This window comes from Bombus huntii, chromosome 4, assembly GCF_024542735.1.
Source record: "Bombus huntii isolate Logan2020A chromosome 4, iyBomHunt1.1, whole genome shotgun sequence".
Lineage (NCBI taxonomy): Eukaryota > Metazoa > Arthropoda > Insecta > Hymenoptera > Apidae > Bombus > Bombus huntii.
In genome coordinates, this window is record NC_066241.1 from 2,561,656 (window position 1) to 2,585,528 (window position 23,873).

The 23,873-nt window shown below is 32.9% G+C and overlaps 1 protein-coding gene across 6 annotated transcripts; it reads left to right on the forward strand.

Moving 5' to 3' along the window:
* Window positions 1–23,698, forward strand: LOC126864579 (bromodomain-containing protein 2-like). Of its 6 annotated transcripts, none has more exons than XM_050616032.1 (24): window positions 1–449; window positions 2,132–2,419; window positions 2,782–2,830; window positions 3,447–3,488; window positions 4,557–4,805; window positions 4,970–5,164; window positions 5,283–5,888; window positions 6,300–6,377; window positions 7,132–7,227; window positions 7,317–7,418; window positions 7,509–7,654; window positions 7,736–7,886; window positions 7,961–8,528; window positions 8,643–8,801; window positions 9,197–9,316; window positions 9,433–9,582; window positions 15,221–15,309; window positions 15,674–15,791; window positions 16,101–16,451; window positions 16,794–17,351; window positions 17,728–17,870; window positions 17,960–18,109; window positions 18,264–18,569; window positions 19,067–23,698. In XM_050616032.1, exons 2-24 carry the CDS (start codon window positions 2,409–2,411, stop codon window positions 19,130–19,132), a joined length of 4,503 nt encoding a protein of 1,500 aa, XP_050471989.1. In that variant the 5' UTR covers window positions 1–449; window positions 2,132–2,408; the 3' UTR covers window positions 19,133–23,698. The 6 variants fall into 6 exon arrangements, with proteins under 6 accessions (XP_050471989.1, XP_050471990.1, XP_050471994.1 ...); XM_050616033.1 differs by having other exon boundaries at window positions 17,746–17,870; XM_050616037.1 differs by lacking the exon at window positions 6,300–6,377.
* The last annotated feature ends 175 nt before the right edge of the window (window positions 23,699–23,873 follow it).

Sequence of the window (23,873 nt, forward strand, 5' to 3'; positions counted from 1 at the left end):
CGTGTTCGAGGAATGTTGGAACGGAACCATTCAGTACGTCGCGGAAGAATGCATAGCCATTGTTGGTGCTGCGATCATTAGTTTCTAGATCCGAGATCGTGATGGGCACGGAAAGCCATCCGATTGTACGAGACTTGAGGAAAATGTCGGTGGAGCTCGGTACGGGACACTGATACGATATTAGTGTTAGAGATTAACGTCCTTATTCGTGAGTGTGTGGAACTAGTTGATCGGGCCGCGTCCGCGTTCGTCGCGTATGCGAACCGAGCGCTCGCGCTCGCACGAGTGAGAGTGAGTGAGTGATACGGTGGGGCATACTCGGCGACGGCCATAACACCGACCAGCCAAACTAGTTAGCAGGGAGAAAGCGCAGTGCGACCCAGTGTCCAAGACGGAGTGCTAGTGTTTTTCGATAGAATTCCTGTGAAAAGTGGACTTCCATTAATCAGGTAAGTGATTACAAATGATTTTCAAGTTTCTGGATCCGTTGATGATAAGTATAGCGTTTGGTGTGTGTCGTGGTGGTGCGTAAGTGGCGGCTGTAGCGGCGGGCCCTTGAGAGCTTTCTTTCCCGAGCGGCCATACCGCCATGTTGAAACCTACGGCAAATCGAGTGTGAGTGAGTGAAAAGGCAGCCCGGTTTTTCCGCGCGCGCCACAATTTTCCGCTATGAAAAACATTATGATTTCTGTGCCAGTCGAGCGCTCGGCTAGATTCTCACACGGCGGCTTGCTCGTGTTTGTTGTGCGTCGGCTGGGTGCATCGGCTGGGCGCGGGTCTGCTACCCTTCCCCTCGTCATCTTCTCCTACTTGTCCTCCTCCTCTTTCTAATCCCGCATCTACCGCGTTTATTTCTCTACCGTCGTCTCTTGCTCGTCTCGCTCGTATCGCTCGTATCGCTCGTATCGAGGATCTCACCTTTCTCCTTTCTTACTATAACAACTTCTAACCACCAAGCACCTGTTCGACCCACGAATTCTTCACTTATCTCTGCCCTTGATACGAATACCAATAGTAGAACGTCTTCGCGGCATGGATTGTTCTGGCAATGCTCCTCTTCACCATTGCAGAAGCTCTTGCTTCCCATCAGAGAGATCTTATGGTCGTTTACAACATCGTTTTTTCCTATGTATTATCAATTTTCTATTTTAATAGTCAGCTCACTTTCTATACCAGTGTACCAGTTATTTGTGCTACTTTTATCAAACTTTCCATTTTGGCTTATACTGATTTCGAACAATAGGGTATGCACGTTGATTTTTGTATACATTTACAGATATCACTGTGTGTCAAAAGTATTATGCTTTAGACACGCTGTTTCTGATCAATTCATTCTTTATCTTATACTTTTAGCATTTGTATATATTATTTACGTACATCTTCTTGATTTTGAATTTTCGTAACTTTGTTGTACCAAATTGTTCTTTTGTCTTTAACTTGACGCTTTAGATTCCTTATATAAAGTATAATATTGGAAGGTTGCAATTGTCTATCTATGTATGTATTTATAATGAGATATATAAGAACAAATTTACAGTACGATTTAATTATATTTTAAAATCAAGATTAATTGTGTCGTATGTTATTTACATCAGAATAATAATAATAAAAAGAATAATAATAAAAGAATGATAATATAGCGTTATAAAGAAGGACTGAAAAGATTATAGTCTAGCTACATTTATGTTTTTTATGATTACTGCAAAGAGATACAATTCTTTTTTACAAACACACAAAGAACACCTTTCATAAGTATCTGGATGTTAATAAGCGTTATTTATTTTGATACATGCATTCTATATTACTGTTTCACAAATTATAGTTTTCAGTTGTAAAAGTTTCATAAACAACTTCATTGACAGGAAAGGTTTAACAGAGCAATTTGAACGTATTTTGGTACGGTAGATGATAAATATTGCTAGTTTATGTTTAGTAAAATGGAAAAAATATATGTCGAGCATGTATCTTATACATTCGGTTTTGCATGATATGTTAAATAATTTATAGTGATGTGTATATATACATACATATACACATGTAACTTGAAAATATATCAATGTTTAACTTGCTCTAAAGCGATAAAACAATATGGGGCTGTTACAATACGGGGTCCTGTTGTTATGTTATCCAGATGTTGCTAATGTCGCAAGTCTTGGCTGGAGGTACGGAGTCTCACATCAGTGTACAGGGCTGACATTCAAAGTACTACCGTTTGGTAGGCTTGAGTAGTGTTATGCCTCCACGGCACCAATCTCCCTGGTTGCAGCGCAATCATCTTGGCAAGCAATTAGTGAGCTACCATGCTCGATTCAGAATATATCCTTGCCATCTCGATTGTTGATGAAGCCTCATAGCGTCAAGCAGCAACGTAAGGCAGTTACCTGCTGCATAGCATTTATGTACCATATATGTCGGAAAGGTAGGTGAAGCTCATTACCGTGGACTAGATGAGCCTTATATTATAAAATACACCTAGTTATTTCATGAAATGCGAAGTTTGTATCAGTTGGAGTTTAACATCTCTCGTGTAATGAATCCTGCAATTTCAAGAGACGGCTATAAACATGGTTACTGATCTATGAAAAGCATTGAAAAATGTGGTATTTTGTGACTTTATGTTACAATGATAAAGTAGAATAGGTTATATATACAAGTGAATTTAAAAGATCAAGATATTGTAAGCCCACAATGCGATGTAAAATTTGATACTGAATGTTTTAATCCTTTCCTTTAATGTTTGTTTTTGTAATTTATTTACGCACTTGTATTTTTTTGTTGCAGAAGCGAAGCCAAGATGCAGCAGGTGGACACTATCTCGCAAAATAATTCGGTAAGCTATAGATTAACTTTCATGAAATATTAATTTAAAATGCAGCTTGCTTATTAATCTACTAATGCTATATATAAAAGCTGTATTCAGTACATATATTTCCTTTGTGTGTCCCTAATGTAGTTGACAAAATGTGCTAAACAGCATATAGAGATTCGTCAATTTATTTTTTATTTTAAAGATTTTGTTTCTTATAGAAGCAGAACAAGTTTTCTTTCATTATATTCTATTATATTAAATATAAATTACATTACTTTTCTTATTTCTTTGTTTAAATGCCTTATATAGTCTTGTGAGTAGTATCTATATAAAATTTCTTTAATTCTTAGTATAGAATTTCTAAATAGGGACACAATTTATATTGAAATTTAAACTAAACATGCTTTTTAAATTAGATATTTAGATTTGTAACTGTTAACTATTCTCCCTCCTATTGCTGTAATTTATATCTGCTATCTATTTCTAAACTATATACATTATTTGGGATAAAAATCAAACTTGTTTCAACTGTACTTATGTACTATGTCCTTACTCATGGTATTATGTTGAGCATAATTTTTTTCTTTATGTAATAAAATCAAGTGCTGTTTGATTGAATGGTATGTATGAATTACAGTTAGATGTGGAGGAGCGAGAAAGGCTGTGTAATATACCGAAGGTGAGATTCCTTGTTGACTATCGTTTCAACTAGGATATGTATGGTTAAAATATAAAATGGCAGCTCCAAATTTGTACCAGGAGCAATTTTTGATCTTGCTTCTATATTTTTATAAAATTATGTACAAGTAAACTAATACTAGATAGACTAAAATATAAAAAAAGAATATAAGGTTATTATATATATATATTAATAATTGTGTTTCTTGTGCATTACTTATGAAGCAAGATACTTTTTGCTGATACATTTTAGTTTTATTTGATATTAAATGTTTATAATATACATTTTTAAAGCTTGCAAGTCATTTCGTATAAAATACAATTTGGACAAATTTGTATATACTCTCTATATGTAGAGTATTTTAATAGAAAAAAAATTTATGTTTGTTTCATTTCGTTTAATTCAACTTCATTTTATTTTTGTTTTATCTATTTTTTTTTCCCCTTATTATGCTTTAATTGCATGATTGTATGAAATGATTTAGAGTTGCCATTATGTTTCAGTTGGAAATATTTTTGTAACATACATATATTTTTATTACATATTCAATTAGACTTCTATTAAAAGAAATTCTAAATTGCTTGCCTGTGGTTATGGAATTTAAATATTTAGCAGCCTAATTCGCTCGTTGCATGAATGGGTTTATCTACTTTTATGATGCACGAATCTTATTACTATTCCTAAATTTATATACCATAATGAAATTCTACTAAATAGATGGATCAAATTATTTAACTTTGTTGTGTGTTAAACAATTTCTACTAGAATTTTGAGGGACTTTCTTATTAAAAACAATAACCTCTATTCTTATCTATTAAGATAAAGGTTTTATAAAAATAAAAGTAATAGAATACCAAAGCATGATTTATATAGCAATATAATTTGCAATTTTAATTACTAAATGTTGATTTTATATAAAGAAGAAGTAGTGGTATAATTTGCGCTTTGGAGGAGAATTTTATTTTTATTCATGGATTTAATATTACATAATAAGAGTAGTTATAGAGCTAACTAATGAAATAAAGTAACATCGACATAAAACACATATGTATAAACTGGATAATGCAGACAAGTGCACCTGGTAAGACAACGACTACGCCAGCAACTCCGGCAAAGGAGCCACCACCACGTGATGAGCCACCCGTGGAACCTGTGAATGGTGTAGTCCAACCACCTGTTGTGCCTCCACCTAATCGTCCAGGACGTGTTACCAATCAACTGCAATTTCTCCAGAAAGGTGTACTCAAGCCAGTATGGAAGCATCAATTTGCGTGGCCTTTCCAGCAACCTGTAGATGCGAAAAAGCTCAATCTGCCAGTATGTGGATTTTATATTTATTTTCTAGTGTTTATTTCATTACCTAAATATTAAGAATGCTATAAAAATATGAAGACACCTTAAACATTAATTTAACATTATAAATATTCAATAGAATTTGATTAATTACTTGCAAATCAGTTAAATATTTGTAAATTTAATAGGATTACCACAAAATTATAAAGCAGCCAATGGATCTGGGCACAATCAAAAAACGATTAGAGAATACGTATTATTGGAGTGGGAAAGAATGCATTCAAGACTTCAATACAATGTTCACCAATTGTTATGTTTACAACAAACCTGGAGAAGATGTTGTGGTTATGGCACAAGCTCTCGAAAAATTATTTCTCACAAAGGTAGTTACACTTATTTAACATTTTATACATACATATGTATGTGTGTGTATATATATATATATATATATATAAAAATTGTACATATATGATAATTTAAAATAAATATCAACGAAACTAGGTTGCACAAATGCCAAAAGAGGAGGTGGAACTCGAACCCCCAGTTCCAAAAGGACCCAAGGGCAAGAAAGCTGGCAGAGTTGGAGCACCAGTAGGTGGTGTGGCAGGGGCTGCAGGAGGTACAGGTCGAGGTCGACCTTCCTCTGGTGCAGCTGCAGTTACTTCCAGTGTACCAAATAGCCTAACGCCTTCAGCTACATCAGCTGGGACAACAGGTGTAATTCCTATGCCTCCTCTTGGCACCCAAGCACCTGCATCTGTACCTGGGAGCACTAATACAACTACTATTGCTCCTCCATCAACTATGGGAGTTACCCCCATGGCTACACATAACTCTCTGCCTCAACAAGTGGTCCCTCCAACTAGCGGTTACCATGCACAACCAGCAATGGATCCACAAGCAGCTTCTGCTGTGCCTCCTCCTCCACAAGTTCCCACTGCACCTACGGTAATGCCTCCATCTCAACCAGCAAAACTTAAAAAGGGAGTGAAGAGAAAGGCTGATACCACAACTCCTACTGCGAATTCTTTCGAACCTCTATATAAACTGGATCCTAAAAATGCCAAAATACCCACAAGGCGAGAGTCTGGCCGACAAATAAAGAAGGTAAAAGTTATATCTTGTTTATTTAATAAGGTATTCATGCAACTAAGTATTTTCTAAAATGTCGAAGCGTTTATGTGTATGTTTTCATACTATCTTCATATTGAACGTACAACCTATTCATCATTTAATCACACGTACCTAGAAAAATTATTTGATCAAAAAAACGTTGGCAGTATAAAGCTTATCTATAAAAAAACAAAATTTAAACTTCTTTGCCTCGCTTTGCATACAACAGTAAAATTCTAGCAAAAAAAAGAGTTTATCATTTCAGTAATATGGATACGTAAATTTTTAATAATCATTTGAATAAGCTAAAATATCATATATATTCAACTATTTTTATTCCTTGCATGCTGTAATCATATCATCCATTAATACATTAACAAAGAGTTCGTAACATGGCTGTTTCAGCCAACGAGGCAAGCGGAAGACGGCTTAGTGCCATTCCACCAGGCCAACATGCCTCTGATCGGGGCAATGGCCCAACAGGTACACTTATTACTACTCCTTCATGGTCCTTCCTTTCATTTGTGTTGTCTTGTCATTTCATTTTAGATACATGTATATATATAAAAAAAAGAATAGAAAGAGCATACAAATTTTTTGTCTTATTTTAATATTTAATATTTTTTTATATATAAACTTTTTGTTTATATATGTCGGAGATATAGTTTTAATGTTCTAATCCGATTTCATGACGATGGGCTTGGGCTCGAAGTGACATAGCGGGTCACTGAACGTAGCCACGGTTCACGGGATGACGAATGCGATATGATACACGTATAACCCCACGTACAAGTGAAACTTATCTGCCTGAACTCTACCAAAATCCAAGTGGAACTGCCCTTGTGTATTCCTCTCTCTCCACCTCTCGGGTCAATCTTTGTTTTTAAGGAAAGCCATATAATCATTCCATCCATCTGTCAGGTAGACGTCCCTCCCGTGACCGTGGCTACTTAAATGTAGCTATAGTAAAAGTCTGGACTAGATTATTGGGGTTTTTCCCAATATTCCAAAAGGGAAGTCCCGATGTCCTTTCATCTCCGACATATATTTTGTTCATTTCCCAATTTAGGTTACAGTGTAAATTAAAAATGCTTTCATGAGTTGATATCTTTTTTCTTTTCTTTTCTTCTGTTTTCTTTTTCTTTTTCTTTTTTTTTCTTACAATTTATGGCGTTTGATAATGTAATTTCTTAATTTTTTCATAATTGTATTTATTATGTTAAATATTATTTTGCAGCCTCAACATACTACTGGGAAGTCGAAAGAAAAGCTTTCAGAAGCTTTGAAATCCTGTAACGAGATTTTGAAAGAATTATTCTCAAAGAAACATTCGGTAATGTATTATGAATCTTATATATGAATAGAAAGAACATTAAGTCTATCCTTCAATCTATAATTTATACTCTTTGTAATTGTGTACAGGGATATGCATGGCCATTTTATAAACCGGTTGATGCAGAACTCCTGGGCCTCCACGATTATCATGATATTATCAAGAAACCAATGGATCTTGGTACTGTAAAGGTTAATGTTTTTTAAACTATTTAGATTAGATTTTGTATTGTATTCTTTTAAAAATCTGTGCTTTTAACTGACACAATCGGTCTTTTACAGACAAAAATGGATAATCGTGAATATAAAACAGCGCAAGAGTTCGCTAGTGATGTGAGACTCATATTCACTAATTGTTATAAATACAATCCTCCTGACCATGACGTTGTTGCAATGGCTAGGAAACTTCAAGATGTTTTTGAAATGAGGTTCGTTTTTACAAATATCTATGCTAAAATTTATTTATTTTTCCTATTTTACTTAATGAAATGAGACGTTTAATGAATTAGGTATGCGAAAATTCCGGATGAACCAATGGGAAGTATGGTTGGCATGAAAGGTAGCAGTAGTAGTGCTAGCAGTTCCGGATCCGAAAGTTCTTCTGAGAGTGATGATTCAGATGAAGAACGTACTCAAAAATTAGTAGCTTTACAGCAAGAGGTATTTTTTAATCTTTTATATTGATATAATTTTTTTATATATATGTAGTACAAAAAAATGAATTTGGTTTACAGCTGAAAGCTATGCAAGAACAAATGAGGAAATTAGTGGAAGAAAGTGGTAAAAAGAAAAGTAAAAAAAAGAAACCAGATAAGACAAAGTCAAGGCCAATGAGCAATAAAAGTAGTAGCCTAGTTGCCAGTCATACTGGTGCCATGAAAGAACTAATGAAACCAAGTGGTGGAATCCCAAGTGTCTCTGATAGTGTTGGTGCTAGTATAGCCAGTGTTGCAATGGGAGCGGGTGATTTAAAAATGCCTGGTGGTATGGGTGGTGATCTTCATCATCCTGCAATAGCGGTAGGACCTAATAAAACTCATGCAACAGGAAGCATGAGTCATCATCTGCCAACGGCGGCAAATGCTAAGCCAAAGGGAAAAGGAAGAGGGCCTGGGAAAGCTGCAACAGCAAATACTGCAAATAAGAGGCCAAAAGCAAATAGCAGATCGGCTGGAACTAAGAAGAAAAACGCTAGTAGTCAACCGCCACCCATTACATTTGACTCAGAAGATGAAGATAATGCTAAGCCAATGTCTTATGATGAGAAAAGGCAACTTAGTTTGGATATTAATAAATTACCTGGTAAGTAATAATAGTTAATGAATAGTTAATAACATAAATATGAAAGTTCGTTTTAAATGTAAGAAATGTAAGAAATTTTTTCTCAGAATACATTGTTAATTTTTTTTATTACAGGAGATAAATTAGGACGTGTTGTGCATATAATACAATCTCGGGAGCCTTCATTAAGAGATTCCAATCCAGATGAAATTGAGATTGATTTTGAAACATTGAAACCATCCACACTGAGAGAATTAGAAAGCTATGTCGCTTCGTGTCTTAGAAAAAAGCCACGTAAGATTTATTTTAGGTTCTGCAACAGTTTTATAATTTAGATTCGTTATCTGGTTTTCTATTTTCTTTTTTATTATTTTAAAACTACTAGGGTATTTTTTATAGTTATTAAAATATAAAAATATATTTGAATAAGTGATATAGTTTAAAGATATAATAAAATAAATGTTACTAGGTTTAATTCTTAATAATACTGCATTAGTAGTATTTACTGTTGATAGAGATATAATATCTCTTATAATTTACTATTTCAGGATTATTAAGTAATTATTATAATTTATTTGAATATACTCATTATTTTCATATAGTTTTTAAAGTGAAGCTTCGATTAATAAATAATACATGCTTATCTATATACATTTTTAATGTATTCGACATTTTCGTATTCTTCATAGATAAAAAAGTCAGTGGTAAATCTAAGGATGAACAAATGGCAGAGAAAAAACAGGAGCTAGAGAAAAGATTACAAGATGTTACAGGGCAATTAGGCAATGTTAAGAAAACAGCTAAAAAAGGTTGGTACTTTGACTATAATATAAGCCTGTATTTCTATTTTTTATAGATGAAGATAGAATATTATAACATAAAGTGATTACAAATATCTAAATTTATTCTCAAATTTGTTTAACAGAGGACAGTAGTAAATCAGTCGATGTAGTTGGAACTGGAGGAGCTAGTGGGCCTTCGCGATTGTCAGCATCGAGCAGTAGTAGCAGTGATAGTGATTCCAGCAGTAGTTCTCTTTCTTCGAGCTCCAGTGATTCAAGCGACAGTGAAGCAGGTTAGATATAAACCTCATGTAACTGTTGCTATTATTAGACCCTTACTTGGGAACAATAAACTACTTAAAAATAAGTAGTTTTCATGGAAATATGAACTAATTTTTCTGTGAGATTTAAAATTATGGAGTTATTTGCGACTGTTTATTTAAAAAATGAATATTTTTAGTCAAAAATTTTCATAACATTTATTATCTAGTAACTTATTCTCTAGAGCACAGGTTTCTATTCACGTTTATGCTCATAAATATTATAAAGACAATATGCTTATAAACCTCTAGTAAGCACTTAATGTTCAATATTTTCATTTTCTTTAATGTTTCACTTTTTTGTCATATCACGACAGATTAGTTATAAACTGTACATTTCTATTTATACTTTCTATTTATAGTATCCCTATATACTTGTATATTCTTTGATTTGTCAAGTACATTTGTTTAAACTAACTATGAAAAAGCTTATTACTTTAAATGAAATATGAAAATCATAGACGTGAATCTCTCCTAGTTATTTCAAATAAGGTTATTCGCCATTTCATGTGGGTACTTGCTATATATTAATAAAAGGTACAGATATATGTATAAAATCATTACTTTGTTTTACTTTGATGTTATTTCTATCGCATAAAGAGAATGTTACTGTTTATGCATGATTTATCTTGTGTTTCAGTTATTGTAAAATTGCTTTTATTTTATTTATTTACTATTTTTTCTAATATCATTAATCTCCAATAAATATTATATAACTACCTAAACTCCTAAAAAGAATTTGCATGCGACATAATACATTTATAATTTATATATTGTATTTTTATGAATAGATTATTAATTAAAAGATACTGTGTTATTATTAACATAGTTTTAACTGAATCTATTAATCATCAGTTTTCAAGAAAAAAAGAAAAAAAGGAAAAGAAAAGAATACTTAAAGAATATATACCAGATTTGTATCTTCTTATACAAGAAAATGATAATAGCATTTAATACCCCATGATTTGGCGATGACTTAATATTTAGAAAAGATAACTTGAACTCTGTGCCTAACTAATTTTGTATTGGCAACCAAACAATCGAATATACTAGTGCAACATTATTGATGCAATATATGCAGTGGTGATGTTGGAAAGTAAATATAAAAAGATTTTTTAAACGAGGGTTCGACTGCACAAAGGCATCGCAAATATCTTCTTAAGCTGCTAAATCTTGCTTATTAATTGTATTTATTAGGACGGCGTTATTCGTATAGCTTAAGTGCTGCGTTATATTAATGCAAGTACGAGTATGGTGTCAAGTTTCATCGCGAAAATATACTTATTGTCATTATGAAATTGATATCGCGTAAATACATAACCATAGATTTATTTACATTTGCGTATAATTTTTTAAATAAACGTATCTTTGAAAGTGTTTTTGAGCATCAAATCTTTGATGAAACTTGATGCAATCAAAGAATTTTTATTTAATTTACTAGACAATATGCAATGGTAAGAAAAAAGGTGAGCTAGTGGAGTGCAGACTGTGTTTAGAGGATACCATATGCCATGCCAGCTTGTTTCACAAATTATATTATTGATTAAAGATGATTACTTATATTTTCTCTTGCCCTGTCGGTGTTGACAATACATTCTGTTGCTCGAAAGTCAAGTATAGTTCACTATTTAAGGTCACTGAATTTTTCACTGCAGTCTCATGTTAAAGTGTGTAAGGACACATGTGTTTTAAAACTGATCAGACATTTGGAATAGTAAGGTTGTGCAGTTAGAACATAAGAAAGTTGCATAAAATATATATAAACAACATACTAAACTGTAGCTACAAGGACTGTAGTGTCAAATGTTAGTACCTTGGAGTATACATTGTAGCTTCTCCTGACAATTATATGGCCCTACGTAACCCAAGCGATATCATGCAATATATTAACTCTTGCAAATTTAATATTTATTTACATTAATTGATAAGCAGAGCATTACTTGTATCACTGTGTTTTTTAAATCATTAAGTTTGTTTTCTCACATTGATTCATTCATGTCGTATCATTTCTCAGAAGATAGTACAATGATATTTAAGGAGCGTCATTATTACATTAAGTGTAAATATGCACTTATTACCTGAGTGACGTGAGAACTGTGTTTAGGCTTCTGAACACTATATTTGTTTCCACAGTTTAGACTATGGACTTAATAGTTAATATTTAAGAAAAACAAATTAGGCAGTAATATTATGATACACACGGGAAACAAATGCAGACAATGTGTATTGGTGGCTGGATTTGCAAATCCACATTCTAAGGTTATTATAATCCACAGCTTTCGCGTCAAATACTGATTTTGATTAGATACACTCTCGTGTTAATTGTCTCCGCAAACAATTTCAGAGTTCACATATTTCCTAAGAAACTCTTACCTAATGTTACCTCATATAATGATTTCCATTTCTCAATTAGCTTGATTTTGATAAAGCCAAAGAAGTGGTGCTTCCTTTAAAAAGTCAATTACTAAGATTTATCACCTCATAAATACGCTTTGGTATAATAGTACACTATATTATTTAGATGAAACGGTGAAATTAAGCTAAAATCTTAATTCTTCCTTTAACTACATGGATTCGAGTAAACGATAGTTACAAAACAAATGTAAAGTGTGCGGAGAAAGTGATATGCGATACAATCAATAATTTTCATTTATTTTTTATGAGATTAATGACTTTGAGCATACAAGGTTTATGTTGACATATCAGAGAACGGCAAGGGGAGTGTACAAACTGACAACACAGACAGATAAAGGTAGATACACTGTTTCTAATGAATAGAGAGAACTGACGACAATTATAGAAGAATTAGGAACGAGAGCAGGTGGAAGAAGTGGTCTACAATACAAACAAGGAACCCTAGCCTCCAAACACATTGTTTGCACTCCGCTAAGCTTTGCTAATCGTCGTTTCATTGTTCTATTTACCACTAGTTCTTCATTGATAGCTATTGTCAGTTTTTCATTTTTAAAGTTACTTGAACTACAGTTTAGTACAGTTTCGTTTTACTAAATCAATATCACTATGTCGGATAATAATTATTAATTATGTAGATTGGTGTGGTTTTACATACCTTGCTATATAAAAGAATACTTATCCTTATAAAAAATAAATCTGGTTTCGTCTCAGTAATACATTTCTTGAATATACATAACACATGCAACTGGTTCATAGTATTCGTGTTATAAAGTCTCAAATAACATTAATTTTAACCCGTCCTATTAAAACGTTTTTAGAAAACCTTTTACACAAGTTCGAATGAAGTTAGTTTTAGTGATATTTTGTTTTTATATTTCTATGTATAAATATCTGCTCCGTGATAGCGTTTTTGTTGAAATATCATGTAAAAAAAGAAGAACTTTAGTTCTTATATATAGTAAATAATATACGTGAGACGTTATGGACGTAACTGATATAAGATTTGAAGGTGCTTTCGAGAAAGCACTTCACGCTTCAAACTGTTGCATAACATGAACATTAAAAAAAGAAAAGTGATCAAATTTGCACTCAGTACAATTTAATGTTATCATTAATCGTACAGCCAGCAGCGTACTTACTGTTCCAGCAAAAGAATGAAGTTGGAAGAAATTAATTATAACTAATTTTGTGAAAAGAAACTATAATTGGTCAGGAAACTATTCGTTGATTTCTAAAAAAGTTATAAGCATTAAAATAGATACAAAACGTTGTTCAAAATAGTCCTACTATTTATGTTTCTCGAAATACTGAAAGTAAATAGAAAAATTCCAAATAATTAGTTAGACTATGTGAGATCAAATTAATGGCGTGTGCTGAATTAGATAGAAACTATGCATCTACTACAATACAATCACCATTAGCTTGTAACACGAGATATAGGGCATTTTATAATAATACTGATATTGCCTTCCGAAATTTTTTGTAGCATTTATTCCACATAAAAGCACGCGTCAACATTTTTTCGCATCTTTAGACTGGAACGTCATTCTTCCTTCGAGATCGTTATACGCAAAAGCAGATTCAACGAACTTGCTATTTTATCGAGGTTCGAGATATCCTTTTTATTTAAAACCACTAATTATTCTAGCTCTCAACAATCACACGTGCGTTCCATCTGTTTTGTGCGTATTACGTGTTGAATATCAACAATAACACAAGCATACGCGTTTTGTACATAGTGAAAACTAATATATCATAAAATATTAATAATAGTTGTAAGTTAAGAGAAAAAGAGGCGACAGAGAGGGCAGAGAGAACTTTTTTAAATGCATATACAAAGATAGTAGATGAATGAAGTAAAAAAGATGAAAAATATTGATTCTTCAAAATCGTACAGAGTCGGGGTTGGCTCATTTGGTGGTCCAGTTAACTATATTATATAAATTAAGATATGCTGGAACTTCTACTCGATGTTTCTTCGCTCTTCGTTATTTCCTCTTGCAATTGTTTTGTCTTGTATTTGTACATTCTGTGAATTGTAGTTTACTATCGACCATTCCATAGATGAATATGATTTATCTACGAGCATGAATCAGATTGAATATAGTGTTAGAATTGCTGCTTGTAACTGATATCGTACAAACATCGAGCAGGAGCATTTTGCCACCGATCTCAATATTGTGCTAACTGCGACTTGAAATTACGTTTGAAACCGCTTGTATGAGTATGAGACTCCTGTATCATTCATGTTTAAGTTGATTGTACTATTTACGTCACTTTTATTTGCATTAATTTTATTACACTGCATTAATTATATTATATTACAATTACAATTACAATTACAATACACTGTATGAGTACTGAGGAAAGGAAAAGAAACAAAGGCAGTTTGATGGTTTTTGTAGTCAACACTTTGTAATCATCATTTTCGTCACTGTCATGATTATTATATTGTAACAATCATTATTATATTATTATATTATATTTTATTATTATTATTATTATTATTATTATTATTATTATTATTATTATTATTATTATTATTATTATTATTATTCTCGTGGGAACTGCGTGCTCCTCGCATACATATATATGACGTTATATATATGTGTATGTGGCAATTTCGCTGCACGTGAGCGTGAACGTATGTGCGTGCGCGTGATATGTATGTATGTATTTATGATGTGTATACATATATATGTATATATATAAAAAAAAAAATATAATATATATATATATATGTATATATATATATATATATATATATGCACACGCAATTATTCATAAATGAATTGAATACAACTAACTTTATGTAGAATGAGAAAAAGAATTGTTCGGCGCATTAAAATTTTTTAATATAAAGAGATCATTAAGATGAAAGTGTCCACACAAAAAGTCATACAATTGAGATATTTAAATTAACATTGTTGTACACAGTGATACAATTATAATATAAGCATATGAATAAAATCTATTAGAAAATATATGCTCAAAGTCTTTTGATTTTGTATCTAATATATATAACATTTAGCTGGCATTCTCTGAGAGAATTTTTTTAAATTCTGAAAACAAGCGTTCATGATTGGTATCCTCTGCACACTGCATTTCACTATGTCTTCATCAATCTGTCTCTTGTAACGAGAAAACAGTTGATTGCACGTATTCACCATTAGATGCACGTTACATTCAATTGCAGGAAACTCTTCCAATCGTCCTCCAAGAAAGAAAGCAAAGAAGAACACACCAAGCGCAGGGCCACCTTCCACAACGACTACAGTTACATCGGTAAGATTTTATCTTGTAGGAACCAGTAGATCACAATGTTTGCATCGATTAATTGTTAACTCGTTCCATGTCTTCTTTTTTTTCTTTATTGTCACAACCAAATACTATAATCGAAGTATATTTATAATCACGTTAATTATGTTTCTTACTTTGATAATTACATTCATGTTTCGTATAGTGTACTTAGTTTAGTCATATACGTTTAGTCATGCATATACGTATTTTTTATAAATGATATTATATTTGTCTTCTATATCTGAATCTTCCTGGATACATAGTACATAGTACATAGTAAAGTGCATAGTACATAGTAAAACATTTTTTCTTTTATGCATGATATATTAAATGACAGTACACTCTTTAGGCACCTACATTGAATCATACTGGAGGTCTTTTAATGAACAATCAACCTCCAACAAATTCTACGGGACCAATAACAAAACCAACTGTAACACAATCTAGCAACGTTTCTTCAGAACAAGGTGTGTACAAACTATTTGAATTATTTAAGTGAATTAAATTAATGTTAATGTTCAAAACGGAAAATACTCATATAGATGATCAAGTGATGATTGTATTTACAGACAAGATAATTTTCAAGGAGGTTTTAATACTTTAACATGTATACATTACTAAACACCATTCGACAAAATATTTTATCACAACTTATAGCATTGTGGCGTATGTACTATCAAAAGCGCGTCGCACTCTCATGAAGACATATCAAATTTTGTATTTTATGTCTGTAATTATACGTTATATTAATTTCACATTTACAATAATTTTATTAGGTGGTAATAGTCAACAGTCTGTGGCAGTAGCAACTGTTACAACTGGTCAAGGAATGCCTGTAGCAGGTCACGCATCCATGCCAGCGCAACCACCGCGATCCACGGCTATGGTTACGACTGCTCCTGTAAAAAAACCTACACCGCCACCAGCTACTACATCTAATCCACCAACTCCACCACCGAGTGTTACACCTACAAATACGAATTCTATAGTAGCTTCACCGGTTGTGCCTCAGCCACCGCAGCCACCAACATCCGTCAGTTCTTTCCCAAATGCAAACGCACCTGTATCTACAGACGGGGCAACTTTAACACAACAGTCAGACCTTTTGCAACCATACAATACTCTAGGTATATGTTTTATTGTACTGCATACAGCACTATACCCGTTTAATTGCAGCGATGTTTAACCGATTGATCGATTGAATATTTGACTATAGAACTATTTACTTAGTATATTAAGCAAGCATCCTCTATATGTTGCTTACACTCGATACTTTTCACTTTAATTCCAAACTTATTTAGAGGTGAACAAGCCATACAAATATAACATCTATCCAGATAGTTGCAGAGATCAGTCGCAATTGAACGGGCATTGTCGCAATTAATAAGATTTATGTTTTGTTTTATTTTATTTTTATAATACAAAACATACGTCAATATGTTCTTATAAAATTTTCTTTTTGTATATAGCTCCTGTGCCTACTACGCAAACGTCGTTGGAACAAACGATGTCATTAAAAAAAAAGTCGCACATACCAATGATTCAAACACCACATACAACAAATAATAATACAAATTTAAATTTACTGCCTGATGTAAAAACACCAGTGAATATGATGCCTGCAAGTATGGCATCTAATTTAAATCTGGGAAATATTAGCATGACAAATCTTAATATGAATTTGTCACAAGGATTGGCCACGCATATGTCAATGCACAATCAACTAGAGAGTATGATAAATACAACATCACCATTGACCAATATACAAAATTCTCATAACGCTACAATGTCGCAACAGCATTCCAATGGATTTTCCAATATTAAGCGTGAGAATTCTCCTCCTAATATGTTGAATAATAATGGTATAGCTGGTCTTAATATGGGGATGAATATGGGTGGAATGGGCTCAATTTTTGATCCCATGCCCATCGTTTCTATGCCAATGCAAATATCTCAAATACCAATCAAGAAAGAAGAAAAATCGATATCAGTTCCTCAGTCACAAATACCACAAAAATCTATGGATGGTATGTATTATAATTAATTTAGGTTTAAAGCATGCATTACAAAGCATATCTATGTTACACCGCAGCAAGTTTCAATCTTTATGTTTAAATTTAATTCATTATACTTGTACATATCATTCGATCGCTTTTATTTTCTAATTATTTCTCACATTTTCTATTTGATACTAAAATTTCTACTTTCTTATATTTTAAATAATGCTTTTTCATTTTTCTTCTTGCATGGCGAACCTAGTATTTTCTGGTGTTGTAAAGTAAATGCATCAGATTTGTTGAAAATTTGTTTAATCCCCGCTGTCTTTCTTTAATGTATACTGTTCACATTCTAGACTGCTATATTAATTGCTTACTAATCGAATATATAATACTATTGCTCTAGCCGGAGCTCTTTTTGCAGAAATGAGTACAGGAATGCCACCAATGGGAAATCATTCGAGTTCGCAGCTCATGCCTGAGAAAAAGATGACACCGCCTGATTCGAAAAATCCTGTGTCGAATTTTGCTTCAGCTTTTAAAAACAAGGTAGAGTAACAATCGTTCAATTACGTATTTTTCTTTCTTTCCTGTATTATCTCCGTATCTAATTTTCTTTCTCTGTTAATCTTACGCAGACTGTAGAACAAAATGTGAAAAATGCTTCATCATGGTCATCTTTAGCACAAGCATCGAGTCCCCAATCTGCAGCAGGAAGTAGTATGAAAAGCGCTGCACAGGATTCATTCCAAGCATTCAAAAAGCAAGCAAAGGAAAAACAAGATAGGGTTAGTATGAATGATATTTATTTTGTGAATAATACAATAATTTTATTTGAACATAATGTATATGTGTTTACTTAATACAATATTTTCTTATTTCTTCCGTTTTATCTAAATAAGATACATACATGTTGCAATGAATATTAATTTTGTTTTATAGCAAAGAGCTCTGTTGGAACAACAAGAAATGCGTAGACAACAGAAAGAACAAGCAGAACGAGAGCGCTTACGGCAAGAGAGCGAAAGAAGAAGAGAACGAGAAGAAGAAGATGCATTAGACAAGGTCAGGAAAACTGTTGGTGATCAACAAGGAAACGTAATGACTGCTACATCAAGGGCAGAAGAGGTCAAAGCTATTGTCGATACTGATAGTAGTAGTCCAAGCCATTCATCCAGTCAAGACAAGGCTGCAGCTGAAAGAGAACGTCAAAGACTACGAGAACAAGAACGACGACGGCGCGAAGCGGTAAGCTTCACTGTAATTTTTTATCTGCGCGGATATTTCATATCTCGTGAGAGAATCACCTTTAAAGTTTTACCTATTATAAATATATAACAAGATTCAAACGTACAGCACTAGTAGACAGAAACAATATCATTAAAATCAAGGTAGAAAATATTTAACATGTTCACGCCAGCGAGTACGACCGGTGGCTCACGCTCGAGTCTCCCATCAGGCGGCGTGCATCGCCGGTGGCTCATACTCGAATGTTCCATCAGACGGTGCGTACCACCAAAAATGTAGTTCTTCACTTTCGTAACTAGAGAAAATTGCCGTATAGTTGAAAATTTAAATAATAGAAATTAAAATTTAATTAATAATAATATGCGGCCCTAGCAGCAACGCTGGCGTGAACGTGTGAAAGAATGGTTTTATAGAAAGAATTAGTCGCTAGTCGATTTTCTTTCGTTTACAATTGTTGTGGACGAGTTTGCCAAGAATGGGTATATTTATTATTTCAGATGGCTGGACAGATCGATATGAATATGCAAAGTGACTTGATGGCTGCGTTTGAGGAATCGTTATAATGTTATTTGCCGCTCATCGTAAATCCATTGAAACCGGGCAGGACTTGGATGAATGTGTGGCGCTGGACGATACAGAAGAAACGTATTAATATATACGTCAGTCAATAACAAATAATAATAATAATAAAAAATAAAGAAATAATAATGAAATAACAACAAACTGAATAAAAGATCGGTGTAACAGTAAAAAAATACAATGGTGGTGCGAGTTGGGACATTCCAACGGAAAACCCTGATTTCATTGTTCGAGTGAATCAGAAGAGACAGTTTATCAAATGATGGAAAACTTGTGTGTAATCGACGGACACCTAAGTGTGACCTACTGTAATTAGATAAATACTTACACAATACTTTGAAAATGCTACACTGACTATTGTGTTACATTTTTCCGGGTTTCATAAGTTTGTACTTTATGTAAATTTGGAAACAAAACAAAAAAATATTATACAGAAGATGATAAGTGAATGAAAGAAAGCGTATGAGAGAGAGGGAGAGAAAGAGAGAGTATATATTACGTGCGATCAACGAATGGATGAGTATGAGAGCATGGGGGGAGAGTAAAAGTTGTGTGTATATTTAGTTAAGTTTTATATTTTTCCACATTCAGTCATTAATCGTTGGTAGGATTACATAGACAGTGTTTCTGCCAATAATACATATAATTATTAGCAATTACTAATAATTTCATTGCATATTTCTTTCTGGATTATGAATATATACTATTTGTAATCACGAAATAGATAGGCTTGTTAAGTCAATACTATAGAAAAAAATATACCTAATATGCGGAGATACACATTGATGAATTTAATCGTATTAATCATTACGATAGCCCGATCTATATCGATTTCAATTGACTTGGAAATCAGAGAGGGCCAATCGATTGATTTGGAGAAAAAAGAAAAAAGAGAGACGAGGAAAGAAATATTTGTAAACTCACCTTAGAAAAAAATCGTCAATTATTACGAATAATGGTAAGGTGATTATAGAATGATGTAGTATCAATCCTACCAACCTTTAGATCAGATTCCACACATGTACCTAATCCTTGGTATACTCTAGGATCACAGAAACAGAAAGTGTAACACGGTACCGACTCGTAAATGAAATATTATCTAGAAAAGAATTACGGGTTTTTTCTTTTTTTTCTTTTTTTTTTCGACAAAAATGAACTGTTTGTGTGAAAGAATTTATTAGAAAGAGGGTGAGAAGTAAATTATTAAGATGCAAAGGGTATTTTTTTCAAGGGGTCATGATTAAAATTTTACAAAAAGAACTCGGCCTTTTGTATGTTGTACGTGATCTGTCAGTAATAATGCGTGTCCCGAGTAGAAACATTCAATCGGCAAAAAAAGTACAAAAAACGATATCTAATTTGAAAAACCGATTACTGATTGAAGTTCGAATTTATTGCGTGCTGCTATTATTCTACTACTATTACAAACGGATTCATTTTTAAAGAAGTATTTGAATTTGTAGAAGTTACGATAATAATGGCGATAGTAGTGGATAGACATTACGTAATAACAATAGTTATTATGTAAGTTATATCATTATTATTATTATCATTAATATTAATTATTATTAATAATATTAATATTATCATTAAATTATTTCATTAAAAGGAATTTTATTTTTTTAAGAGCCTTTTCAAACCTGCAATGTCTTTCTCTTTATTGTAGCGTGACAAATGAGTTTTTATTTGGAGTTAAAGAAACGCTAAGTTCGCATAAGCTGTTTGTGGTAAAACATGTTCGATTTTATTTTTATCTTAATCCGGAAGAGTTTATTGTTCACAAATACATGTTACTTTTTACGTGATACTAGAACAAATATTTTGCAACTGCAAACAATGCGAAGATCTTTTATGATATTCAGAGAAGGACGTATACGCAATTTGGTACATACTTCGATACACGATGGTTACAACATTATCAGAATGAGCTCGTTTAGCACTCAAGTAATCGTTGTTTTCGCTTTATATCAAGGCGTACACGATATTGATGGTAGATCACCGATACGTAGCGTTTAATTTTATTTATTCTGCGTTTCTTTTAACACGATTTATCATGGTATCGTACAATTCAGCTTTTGAAAAACCTGATGAAGTCTAGAGGTGTCGTTAAAAAGGAAGTGTCATTTTAAAAATCGGCCGTGCCATTTTGAAGACAAATTTTTAAAGAAAACTTTCTCGAAAGGCACGACCGATCAGACAAAAAGAGTTGACTAGCGTTTAAATTTCTATGTACCTCGCCGAAAGATGACCGTAGCTAGCGACATTAAAGCGTATACAAATAATTTATTATTACACACGCCTCTAGACCTGATTTTGTCGCATTAAATTTATTTCGTATAGTCTTTCGGGTTTTTTCTAAACGATCGCAACTGGACTTGATGTGGAAGTACGTGTCCAGATGACGAACAGGAAAGCGTAGGAGGCGTATCAATGCTAAAGATCACGAAAGATACACGATCATTAGTATTCACATTTGTAAAGTAACGTTGATTGTATGTGTGCGTGTGTATGATTTGTTTAGTTACGTATAAATTACGACCAGCCAAGAGAAACGTAAATTCTAAGTGCAAGCGCATCGATGCACCGACTGGAAAAACGTAATGATTGAACCATAATGTCGTAAGTAATCGTTCGAAGTATTCGTCGGGTATAACGATGTGGTTGTTTCTGGTCGATTGAAATATCGCGCGAGGAAACAGGATCGCAGGTAAACGGTTCGAAAGATGATTGACGCAATAAAACGGAGAGGAAAAATTTCTGATCATATTCGCACCGATATTTGTAATCCTGTTTTCGTTGCTAAGTACATCGGAGATGGACGAGAAACATGTTTATTGCGATATAATAAGTATCCATCTATGGAATGGCTCTTTATTCTCATGTGTTGTGTGCGCTTTCATATCAATACGATCACACGTTCGTTGATCGTCAGTACTAATTCTAGCAATACTAAGTAGACTATCTTACATCTTTTTTTTATTTTACATGCCGGAATTGTTTCCGGATGTTTGTCAATCAAAATTCAAGATTTACGATGAAATCTTGGCTCTCGACCTCTAGCAATCTATTTACAGCGATACTGACGTTCGCGTCTTAGCATGTATAATGATTTAGTCATCCATATGTTAATTGTTGTTGTATGCACTTAACGCGATAGGGCAATTTCTCGCGAGGATGTCAGTAATTGCGAAATAAGCGAAAGCGAGAAATGATCGATCGTGTTTTCTGTTCTTGTAAATTAGAGTGTTCTTTCGGTATAAAATGATGTTTCCAGGAGATAATGGAATTGTCCTAGATATAAATCGAATGAAGTTTAAACGTAAGCGTAATAAATATGCCGTTTTCGTTCATTAACGTTTATCATTATCGGTATTCGAGCAAGATTTTTCGGGAATGTGTGTATTGGCGTGTATTGGCAAATATAATTGTAAATTCAATATATTTGATATCCGAGTATGATCGTGGTACGCTATAATGCGATGTAATATATGACATAAGATGTTAGCAGATATGAAAAAAGAAAACATCGAGATGTCATGTCGTGTTAAACATAATCGATTTTTTCTGTCCAGAAATATCATATAACCAGAAACATGATTTTTCATGGAAGAGAAAGTCGTTTGCAATAGTTTAAATATTTTCGTGTACAGTTAGTATATGTTTATCTTCCAGTCAACGCTTTTAACGATATTTTGTATATGTTATTTTTCTATTTGTTTAATCTTTCGTGTCCTGGGTGTAGTTGATAACGCAAAACCGTATCGCTCAGAAATGATGAATTCTTCGCTAAACGATGAAGCAATGAAAGCTATGATCTTAATTGTTTTTGCTCGATTATTGTCTATATTGTACCATTAGACTGACCAATTGCAAGTGTCTTCGAATGTTTGGAAGAATTCCTCTGATTATGAAATTGCGTCGCGTTAAAGTAACGAGCTCAATAGTGACACGAATTCTAAAACAAAAAAAAAAAAAAAGATATTAAGAAGAAAGAATTAAAAAGAATAAAGAATTAAGAGCGTGAGTTTGGCAAAGAGAAAGCGAGAAAGAGAGACAGTGTAAGAGAAAAGATGGGCATAGGAATGAAAGTGAGAATGGAAGAGAGCAAGGAGGAATGTGTGTGCTAGGCATTATGATTGTATAATACATAGTTTATAACTGTACATATGAGGAGAAATCATTGGCAGCAATTTAAATAGAATCTATGTATAAAAAGTAATAAGTACTAATATACACACCTCTATATATGTGATAAGGTTTGTAATATTTAAGGGAGGCCGATAGATTGTATTAACCTACTAGAGATCTCAGTATAAGTTACTAGGTAAAGACGTAATAATTCGTAAGTAACACCAAAATCACTCCGCTGTATCAAAAATATCAAAAAATAATTTTTTATATAAGTTCCCACGGGCGCACATCATCTCCAATAGCACACAAGTTTTAGTAGACTTATTACTGATAGCAAGATATTAAGCTGGTTGTACATAAATAATAATGATGAAATGAAGAATAAATGGCTAAAATAAAGAAATGCTTGATGTTGTTAAGTAAGAGGGATCACTTACTAGGTCAAGTTTGTTTACATACTTGCTTCTACTCAACCATTTTTATTCAAAAAGAACCTTATAACTTTCTCCTATATCTGTGTCATTCACGTTAATTTCAAAAGGCAAATAAAAGTAAAATAGCAACTTTATATTGATCTGTCGCATATAATACGCA